General features: G+C 35.6%; 1 protein-coding gene and 1 long non-coding RNA gene across 2 annotated transcripts; both read left to right on the top strand.

Moving 5' to 3' along the window:
- Positions 1-3,812: 3,812 nt before the first annotated feature.
- On the top strand, positions 3,813-5,275 carry LOC145813682 (uncharacterized). Its single transcript, XR_014356902.1, has 2 exons — positions 3,813-3,857; positions 4,580-5,275. It is a non-coding gene; the product is annotated as an uncharacterized LOC145813682 (long non-coding RNA).
- Positions 5,276-7,880: 2,605 nt separating this feature from the next.
- Positions 7,881-10,742, top strand: LOC114307189 (Subtilase family protein). Its single transcript, XM_028252587.2, has one exon. It carries the CDS (start codon positions 8,239-8,241, stop codon positions 10,558-10,560), a length of 2,322 nt encoding a protein of 773 aa, XP_028108388.1. The 5' UTR covers positions 7,881-8,238; the 3' UTR covers positions 10,561-10,742.
- The last annotated feature ends 733 nt before the right edge of the window (positions 10,743-11,475 follow it).

Below are 11,475 nucleotides of genomic sequence, written 5' to 3' on the forward strand. Positions count from 1 at the left end.
TATGTAAATTGGTTAGAGTTTATTAATTTCACAATGAAGACATTCGTAAGAGACTTTTTATATTTTATTTTTACATATAAAAATAAAATAATAATAATAAACAAATATATCATGATATAGTTTAGTTCAAAATCGTAACCAAATCAGATCAATTTGAAAGATTTCATAATTTTCGGAATTAAATCAGAACCAAAACTATTAGTATAAATCAAATCAAACTGATAATTTAGACCAAATTAAACGGATTAACAGGTTTTATTGATTTTTGTTAGGAAGCAGCTTGCCTCCAGTCTGAAATTAGATTGGACGGTCGGTCCGTGAGGGTGCATCGCGGGTCTCGTTTTGATAATTCGAACCGTTCAATGTGTAGAACTCGTCGAGTACTATGTACTTGTAAAAAATCATATTGATCGAATATCAATAGGTATCTCATCGGATTAGTTTTTTTTAAACTATTAATTTGTTCGTTATCTATTTTTTATACAAAACTAATTTGATCATACAGCTATCGATATCCGATCAAAGTGATTTTTTATAAACATAAAGTTCTCAATAAATTTTACATATGTAATAATTCAAATTATTAAAAAAAGACTTAGAATAAATTTTCATAAACAGTACCATCCTGTCCAATCTCACAGCGGAAGGCAAGCTGCTCCCTTTTTGTTAGCACCCCAACATCCACTCACTCTGTGCAAAGAAAAATGCTTGGGAGCACTAATTAGTGCTCCCACTAATTAGGTGGCAGTGGTCCCGTCATTAATGATGTGATGTTTTGGTCTTGGAGTTGTATTTTTTTTTTTACTTTTTTAATACATTAGTGCTATTAGTGGTGATGTTTTTAGTGAGATGAATCATTGTTGCTCCGCAAAACCAAAAAAAAAAAAACAGAAACAGCAAAAGCTGAGGCTAACTGTGGATGTACTGTACTCCCCACAATTAACCCGTCATTAATTTCAAAATTTTAAAAATCACTATCACCACCAACAACAACATTCATTTTCAAGTACAAATTCTTTTCATCATGACGTTTCATGGACTTACTTTTGCCCCTTTCATTGAAGCAGCAATGTGGTCTCAAAGCTAGTTTCCTTTTGAAAGGACCATCAAAATTGCAGTGCATTTTGCTTATTAGTGTTTGTGTGTGCTTTGCTTGGGTTGGTGTTGGCAATGAATTTGATGGCTTCGTCTTTGTCTTGCAATTCGGAGCCATTGCCGCTGCCGCCACTGAGTCCGAAGTCGCCGCCGTCGTGTCCGGACTTGTATGGGAAGCGTCGGCAGATGGCTAAGGTTCAGTTCCTGGAGAGAGAGATTGCTATGCTCGAGGTCAGCTTCCCAATTTATTTCTTAGACTGTTTGGATCATGAAATACTTACATACATTTGTGAATAATTATAGAATTGATGAAATTGGGTACGTCAAGTTTTTTAGAAGGTTTCGGCGACAGATTAGCCTATGTCAATTTGGCATTCAAACTCGTCACTCGATATGTCAAATTTATTATTTTTTAAATTTGAACTCTTTTATTTGAAGAAAAAAGAAAAGGTATGAAGCAATCTTCATATCAAAATTGACATAAAATGATGATATCAAAAGTCATGTCAGCTTTTGACATGCCTTATGGAATTTATTTGGTATGTCAAAATAAAATTATTGGACTGTCATATTAAATTTAACATATCAAGTAGAAATGTTTTAAGGTCGCAACATGTTTTTCTTATTGTTATTTGTGATTTTATCTTCTGTTAATTTCTAACATTTTTCTATCGTAAAACATTATTTGTTAGATAGAGATTTGAAAATTGAAAGTAAAAGGATAGATAAAATGTGAATGGAATATAACTGTATTTTACCTACATTTCGCATCATTTTTCCCTTCTCTATCCAAATCGCTTCCCTAATTCATAAATCAAATACAACCTATATATTTAGTTGAGATCTTGAAATTAATATGTTAGTGGTTATATTAATGATGAAGAATTTAACTTTTTTCCTTTTTAAAAGTTAAAAAATATTTTTTTCTCTAAATGATTTTGTTTTTACGATCATGAAAAATGTTTTGCAAGGCTGTCTTTTTCTATTGTACAAAATATCAAACAATAATAATAATAATAATAATCTCTAGATAACATTTTTGCCAAAACAAATGGACTGTTATTGGTCCGTTTGTTTCGACATATAATTTATACTCGAAATTATTTTTTATGTAAATTGATTTGTATTCTCTATTTTTCCATGTTTGATTGACATTTTGAAACATAATTTTTTATTATATGCGTTGGGTAGAAACCAATGAAGAGGCACCTTTTTACTTTTGAAAAATATGTTGAAAGAGCTGGGGTGAAAATATTTTTGAAAAAATTATTTTTTGTTATAGCCACCTACCACCTACTAACACAACTAACAAAAAGTTTTACACCGATTGGAGAGAAAAAGGAAAATGTTCACAATTTGTTCGCTAAAATGCTTGTATTATTTACGAGTCTTGAATCGACCAAGGAAAAGTTATGGTTTTAATAATTTTTAGTCATACAAATCTGTGCTTTGTGCCGAATTCAGCGATTAAGGCCTCGTTTGGGAACAGACTAATTTAGTAACTTTTTGACTATTTGGCTAAAAAGGTGGGTAAAAAAAACTTTTATGTTTGGGATGACTTTTTGGCTAATTACGAAAAGATGTGCAAAAAGTAGAGAGAAAAGAGAATTTTTGACTTTTTGGTATGGGTTGTTGACTTTTTGACTAATTTAGTAACTTTTTGACTAATTGGCTAAAATAGCCTCTTGCCAAACGAAGCCTAAATGAAATTTTTTCAGAATACTGGTATAATCGTTCTCTTGTTATGATGACAATAGTTTTGCAGTCTAAGAATATTGTGAAATTTCACTTTTTTGTAGGCAAATTTGTTATGACCTTTCCAATTTCGGATTATTCTGATGCAAAATGAATTCCCGAATCCTCATTTGTCCCTTTGAGTATGTCAACAACATTCATTAAGCTCAAATAGCACAATGCATATGTAATACTCTCTTATTTGAGCTCAATGAACCTTGATATTGTTGAAAACACACTGTACTACATTTTCCTTAATGATGTTTGGAAAGAGCTAGATTGGGTTTTTTTGGTTATTTTAACCACAAAAGACAAAATAGGCTATTCTAGCCATAAAAAACAAAACATCGCATCAACCTATAATCATTACACTCTTCTCTCACAAAAAAAAATCAAAAAAACCAAAAAATCAAAAAGTCCTTCCCAAACCAAGCTTTTTAGCCTAGGCTAAAATAGCCAAAAAAACCAAAAAGCCAAAAAATCAACTCTTTCCAAACCAACCCTAAAGCTACATAGTAGTCACTTTCTATTTTCCGTTTTCACAAGCACTTGCACAAAGAGATGTGTAAAATAGCACGATGCATGTACAATACTCACTTTTAGGTAATTTTTTGTGTTTTTTTCTTCACAAAAAATTACAAGTACTTATGGAAGATTATGATGCAAACAGGAAGAGTTAAAATCGCTTGAAGGTGTGCAACTTGCTTCAAGGTGCTGCAAAGAGTATGTTAAGCTCCTCTTATCTCCTTATGGCCCACATAGTCAACACGATATCTCGATCTAGTTTATTTGCAAGTTCCATTGTAATTGAATTATTCTGATCCTGAACGAATCGTGGCAGGCTTGATGACTTTATAGACGCAAGGGCTGATCCACTTCTAGCTACGTATGATTCTATAACACAAACCTTTGTTTTATTTTATTTTCTGATTTTATATTAACCAAATTAAAAATACAAAATTGTTTCTTTTTTCTTCAAGCAGAGATCAGAAGACTTCTAGATCACATTACTTCTGGAAGAGATTCTGGTATTGGGCTATAATATGATCTTTTTATTTGTAACCATGTTATATTGCCTTCGGTCATTATTATTTATTACCTACCCTTGTTTTAGATATAAACTGCATAGAGGATTTTCACATAGATGTGAGACAAAGGGTGGGTCCCAAATATTTTGTGAAAATCTTCTGTGTTTGTAGCACTAACAGCTTGCTTTATGGTTTGATTTTTGGGTTGCCTCTTTCACTTCCCTGTTCTTGTTATCATGAGTCACTAGTGTCTTCTGTGATGAAAATTAAGAAACCTACTTTATGGATGATGTTAAGTTACGTGTTACCAACCTTCTCAATAGGTCTGTTTTTCCTTTTTTCTCTTTCATATTTGTAAGAGAATTTGCATAAAGCATTCAGTAGGACATCATAATCATTTCATTTTCTAATTAATGCATTTGTCTACTGATAGAAAGCAATTGATAGACCATATGGAAAGGAAAATGAGAAGCTCAATTAGTGTAATTGACATGTACCTTCTCTCACATTTGTCTCAATTTACCTTGACAATTGGCTTCTCAGAGCGGCTAAGAAACACACACACGACTAAGAAGTGGTGTGTCATGTCCATCATAGACATGATACAATACTTGTCAAATACTTCCCAACACTTGTCAAACACACGTTGAAATATGTCCTACTATTTTTGAAATGGTGTTTGAATGAAGAATTTAATGGGATATTAATCTTATTGTGAGCAGGGGAAAGTTTGATTTAAAATGGATTTGCAGCTTTCATGGGCGTTGTATTCATCTACAAACACCAATCTGCTGTGCTTGCTCTTCGCCAGATAACTCTCCCAGGGGTAGCAGCAACTGCTGCTCTTGTCGAAAATGTTGCAACTGTCTGGATCTTTCATGTCCACGCTGCAATTGCGGTGGATTCCACTCGTGCTTTCCTCGGTGTATAAAGGTGAAACTTTGTTCCAAATGCACCAAAGCCTGTTGTTGTGATCCTTGTAATCTGTATTATTAGAATTGTTCACCCACTTGTCAATCTGTGATCTTCTCAACATAGTTTGATCCCGTAATTAGTAGCCTAATCCCAAATATATTCTGATTCCTAGATCTTGGAACATCAAATTTTAGCTATTGATTTGATGAACAAAAGGACAATAGGCTTCATTTTTGCTTGTACTTCATCGGCTTTTCAAGCACAGACATGAAAAGATTATCAAGGGAGCAAAGCCATGGAGGTTAATGGAGTTGGCTAGATCCATGTAGTTGGGAATTATCGCATTGGCTTCAATATTAATTCTATGTTTGGCAGGAAGGAAAAAGATGGGAAAATTCTCTTCTTTTGTTGTTTTGGTTTGGTTGTGTTTGTCGGAAAGAAAATAAAATAATTTAAGAAAGAAACTTTGAGCAATTTTCCACCTCTCGAAAAATCTTTATTAGGAAAGAAACTTTTGGATTGTGACATGTAACGCATGAAAGGAAGAACAAAGAAAAAAAAAAAAAAAAATCCCCTTTAACTTTCTCGTGTGAACAAACAGAGGAAAAGAAACTCGTTTACTTTTTTTTCTCAAGCCTTTTTATTTTCTCCTCTATCAAACATAGCATAGAGCCTTTAAATAATTTGAAAATTGAAATGGGTTGAGTTTGAAATTCAACTCTATCACTCCATTTGGATGGGGTGATTTGGTGATAATTAATAAGAAATGATAAAAAAACGTTCTTTTATCATATTTAGTTTATAAGCCAAGTGAGAAATATTGAGAAAGATAATTTTCTTAGGTCATCTCTGTGTATCAAATTTATCACCAAATTCAATTTTGGTAAAAAGTATCATTTTTTTCTACTTCAATAATTTCATTAAACATATTTCAAATTGAGAATATCAAAAATGTTTCACCAAACTGAGTATGCTTTGTGCCTTTCATTAAATTACTGTTCATTACCATTGTATTTTTACCATCGGATGTCCCCCGAATGATCACCTCAAGGCAAAATTTTATGAAAATTTTACACTGGCCGGTCGACCTCCCGGATGACCCCTCAATCGGAGTCATAGTAGTAGTTGCAGCGGTTAGGCAAATAAGTCTTGACGCCAAAACTTATAGGTTATTTGCAAATGTCTAATTAAAAGCACTCTACTACTTGAACAGGGTTCAATAATGGCATTAAGGAATCAATAAATTGGAGATAATGCAAAATATACCGAATCAAAATGGTTTTAGGAATTAATTTTCTATATAATGCGCGCACAAAAAAAAATTTAACTGCAACCTTAAGGGTTTGTGAAATAAATAACAATAAAAAATAGACAACAACAAATATTTAACTTCCAAAGGTTTATAAAAACACAAGTAAAAATATACTTTAACTACTGCCAAAACTACCACCGCTCTCTGAAAGTATTGAACATTTCACCTGATAATAGCATAAATAATAAAGAAAGTCGCCCCTGGGTATCATTTTAATTGAGAGAGAACATATCCTAACCTTTACATCTCAATAACACCACCATTTAATGTTAGACATACTCTTGTCTAACATATGCTCTGATGGCTGTGAAGCCTCCTAATTGAATAGAAGATTATCATTTTGGTCACTGATGTTGCTCCTTGTCCTATTGTGAAAATTTTATATTGGTTGGTCGATCGATAGTTTGATGAGAAGCAAAAATCCTCCGTTAAAGCAAGTGATATCAAAGAAAACTTTTCCTCAAATTTGATGAAAAAAATGATATACCGTTGGAGATGCTTTTACTAAGTCCATTTATTTTTCATTAAAAGTGGTAAAATTTGGTGAGAAATAAATATGATTGAAAAATATTTATAATATCATAACAGTCCTTTAAAATAAAAGTGAATGAAAAAGAAATCTCACTTATATCTCTATGGGGTGATATGGGAAGTTGGTTAAAATCCTTTTTTTTTTTTTTGGACTTTTTGGACTTTTTTGTCTTATTATGTGTAAAAAAAAGTGAGAAGTGATATGATTTAAAATGAATTAAAACCAAAAATTATTTTTTTCTTGTTAATTGGTTCATATGTGAAAATATAATTATTTCATTTCTTTTTTGACCGAATGATACACCATTATTATTTTTTTCTCTTTTCTCACCTCCCAATCCAAATGGAGCCTAGCCGTTCAAAAGTAAATTGTTTTTGAAAATATGCTGCAAGAAATATTTGAGAACGGAACTATCTTAAAAAAATAGGTAAAAATCCATATTTTAAAGCCCTCGCAATTTAACCCACAACCATATAATATAATTAATTTGTTACACCCAGTGATATTTGCATAAATAATATATCCTAAAAAATTTATATATAATTAAAAAAATAATATACATCACCAGAATTTTATTCATTTTTTCAACAAAATGACATGCAATATACACACAAACACCTACCCATATTTAAAAAGTAAAAAATAAAAACTTATCATGATTTTTTAAGTACAATAAAATTTGATATTTAAGTCTTGTTTGACAAGTGACTATTTTAGTCAAAAATTTAAAAAGTCACTAAAAAAATCAAAAAGTCAATAACTTATACTAAAAATCAAAATTTTCATTTTTTCTTTACTTTTTGCACATCTTTTAGTAAAAAATCAAAAAGTCATCCTAAATATACTAAATTTTTTTATATCATATTTTAATCAAAAAATTAAAAAATTACTAAAAAAATCTATTTCCAAACAAACGAAACTTAATGAATAATTTTTTTTGGATGGAGAAAGCCTGATGAAAACACAGAAGACTATACAATATCATATAGCACCAACGGGTGAAGAGAGAAAGAAACATCCTCCATGAAAACCCAAAGCAATATAGAATAAGATCCAAATAAAATAAAATAAAAATACATAGCAATCCTCAAATATTTATCGACAATGCTACGTAACTCAAATTTTATGGCTCAAAAGTGGCTCAAATGGCCAAAACGACGTCGTTTTGAGTACAGAACAACATAAAAATGGCCAAAACAACGTCGTTTTAGCCATTTGAGCCACTTTTGAGCCACCAAATTTGAGCTACGAGACATTTTCCAATATTTATTTACATAAAAGAAAAAGTCAAATCCATTACTTTCCTATTACTTTCCAATAATGTTACAGCCTCGTGTAACATAATGCATGTCCAGATCCAACTTCTCTGTACCGAAAACCATAAAAATAAAACAAAAAAACAAAATCAACGATCCCTTTCTGATCCTAAATTATGTGTACGAGCGTGACATAAAACAAGTGGGCACCACCAGTATGGTTAGTCCGTTGCTTCGTCTCTCTTCCAATACCCAATCACTCATCTCAACGTGGTGTCATTCTCTTCCAATACCCAATTACTCTCTATATCTTCTTCCACTCTCCGATTTGTGGAAGAAGAAGAAGAAGAAGAAGAAGAAGAAACCATGGGCATGTCCATACCCATATTGGTCTCCTACTTGTTGTTTGTCTCTCTAACCTCTGCAACTTCCTCAGTTCCCTCTGAATCGATTGATCTTCCAAACTCCTTCATCATCCACGTCTCCAAATCTCACAAACCCACCTCCTTCATCTCCCATCGACGCTGGTACTCCTCAATCCTCGATTCCGTATCTGCATCCTCTTCCCACATCCTCTACACCTACGACCGCGCCATCAATGGCTTCTCCGCCCGTCTCAACGCCTCCCAAGCCGCCGACCTCCGCCGCGTCCCCGGCATCCTCTCCGTCCTCCCTGACCGTCTCCACCACATCCACACCACTCACACCCCTCGCTTCCTCGGCCTCACCGACTCCTTCGGCCTCTGGCCTAACTCCGATTACGCCGACGACGTTATCATCGGGGTTCTCGATACCGGAATTTGGCCGGAGCGGGAGAGTTTCTCCGACGAGGGACTGTCTCCGGTTCCCTCCACTTGGAAAGGGAAATGTAACACGGCATCGGACTTCCCTGCATCGTCATGTAATCGGAAAATTATTGGTGCGAGAGCTTATTTCAGAGGATACGAAGCTTCGATTGGGAAACCAATGGATGAATCTGCAGAATCGAAGTCGCCGAGAGATACAGAAGGGCATGGGACTCATACAGCTTCTACAGCTGCCGGATCGGTGGTTGCGAACGCTGGATTCTTTGAATACGCGAGAGGTGAAGCTCGAGGCATGGCGGTGAAAGCGAGAATCGCTGCTTACAAGATCTGTTGGAGCGTAGGTTGTTACGAATCGGATATACTCGCAGCGATGGATCAAGCGATCTTCGATGGCGTTCATGTAATCTCTCTCTCCGTCGGAGCTAACGGTAGAGCGCCGGAGTATTATCGTGACTCCATCGCGATTGGTGCGTTCGGAGCTGCTCAACACGGAATTCTCGTGTCTTGCTCCGCAGGGAATTCCGGTCCCGATCCCTACACCGCCGTCAACATCGCTCCATGGATTCTCACCGTCGGAGCTTCGACGATCGATAGGGAGTTTCCGGCGGATGTGATTCTCGGCGATGGTAGGATCTACGGCGGCGTATCACTCTACTCCGGCGATTCACTCGGAGATTCGAAGCTTCCTTTGGTTTATGCTGCCGATTGTGGAAATCGATACTGTTACTCAGGAAAGCTCAATTCTACAGAAGTCGCCGGGAAGATTGTTGTCTGCGATCGCGGCGGCAACGCAAGAGTTGCGAAAGGAAGTGCCGTGAAACTCGCCGGCGGTGTCGGAATGATAATGGCGAACACGGAAGAGAGCGGCGAAGAGCTCATCGCCGATTCGCATCTCGTCCCGGCGACTATGGTTGGGCAGATCGCCGGCGATAAGATCAGAGACTACGTCAAATCTGATCCGTCGCCTACGGCGGCGATAGTCTTCAAAGGGACGGTGATCGGAACTTCTCCGCCAGCACCTAGGGTTGCGGCGTTCTCGAGCCGCGGTCCGAACCGTCTCACGCAAGAGATTCTCAAACCCGACGTCATAGCTCCTGGAGTCAACATCTTGGCGGGTTGGACCGGGTATACAAGCCCCACAGATTTGGATATCGACCCGAGAAGAGTGGACTTTAATATCATCTCGGGTACATCCATGTCGTGCCCGCATGCAAGCGGGTTGGCGGCTTTGCTCCGGAAAGCCTACCCGGAATGGAGCCCAGCCGCAATCAAGTCGGCCCTTATGACCACGGCTTACAATTTGGACAACAATGGCCGTAATATTACGGACCTTGCCACTGGAGACGAATCAACACCGTTCATACATGGTGCTGGACACGTGGACCCCAACAGAGCCCTACATCCTGGTTTAATCTATGACATTGATGGTACCGATTACGTGGCGTTCCTCTGCGCCATTGGATACGATTCGAAGAAAATATCAATTTTTGTGAATGATCCGGTGGATTGCGGAGCACAGAGTTTTTCTAGTCCTGGTGATCTGAACTATCCATCTTTCTCAATCGCGTTTGATTCGATGAAAAGTGTAATTAAGCACAAAAGAGTGGTGAAAAATGTTGGGGGTGATGTGGATGCTATTTATGAAGTGAAAGTGAATGCTCCACCGTTGGTTGAGATCAGTGTTTCACCGAGCAAGCTTGTGTTCGATGTAGAGAATCAGAGCTTGCCCTATGAGATCACATTCACCAGTAGTGTGGCGTTGGATAAGATTTATGTTGCCGCGGCTTCACAAGGATTTGGGTCCATTCAGTGGACCGATGGGGCCCATCGAGTGAGGAGCCCAATAGCTGTCATGTGGCGTCAGGGCTCGTCATCGATGTGAGATGTTGTCCACTGGGCTAAGGAAGCTTGGGCTTGAAGACTTGGGCCATCCATGCTCATATGTTATCGAATGTGAAGATTTCGCATTTTGCTTTGTCCTGTGTAAACCAAGCAAACCTGTTGTACAAATCATGAATATATGTCCCTGTGAAATTGAATGCCAAATAAATTTTCCCAAAGAAATTCTAATTGCAAACTCTGTATTTTTATATTTTTTTAATCGTCAGTTACAAAAATTCTATTTCAAATTCTGAGTTTTTCATGGAGATTAAATCAAAATTGTTAAATTTTATCTCTCTGAAGGAGAAAAAAAAAAAAAAAAAAAAAAAAAAACAGAATTTATTACTCATTTTTGGATGTCTTATATATATTTGGGAAGAAAAAAAATAGCCAAATTTAGGCTAAAAATCACAAAAAGACAAAATAGGCTAAAATAGCTAATAAGACAAAATATCACATCAAATCCATAATCATTTCACTTTTTCTCTCACAACCATCACATCCAACTACAAAAAAATTCAATCATCTTCTCAAACACAAAACTTTTAACCTACTTAAAATAGTTAAAAATTAAAATAGCCTACTAAAATAACCACTTCCCAAACGAATATATTCTTCTTTTGAGAGCCTACTTTTTTGTTTTACTATTCAAAGAACCATAATAAAGTAGATAACATCATCTTCAACTCTTTTTTTATTTATTTTTTATTTTACATATATATATCAAATTTAAATGAAAATTTGGTTTAACATCTATGATTATGTGCCTATCCAATAATATTTTGTGATTTGTCCGCTATGTTTCTTATTTTTCAAACTATGGAAATATTTTAACTTTCTATTATTGATTAAATACATCTCAGCATAATCTTTCGAAATACAAGATATTTCTCATCAGCTGCACAAATTCCCTAGT

Source organism: Camellia sinensis, chromosome 15, assembly GCF_055761805.1.
Source record: "Camellia sinensis isolate YWXY chromosome 15, ASM5576180v1, whole genome shotgun sequence".
NCBI lineage: Eukaryota > Viridiplantae > Streptophyta > Magnoliopsida > Ericales > Theaceae > Camellia > Camellia sinensis.

Excerpts from the sequence above, each read along its gene's own strand:
- LOC114307189 (XM_028252587.2), top strand. The coding sequence starts at position 8,239 with ATGGGCATGTCCATACCCATATTGGTCTCCTACTTGTTGTTTGTCTCT.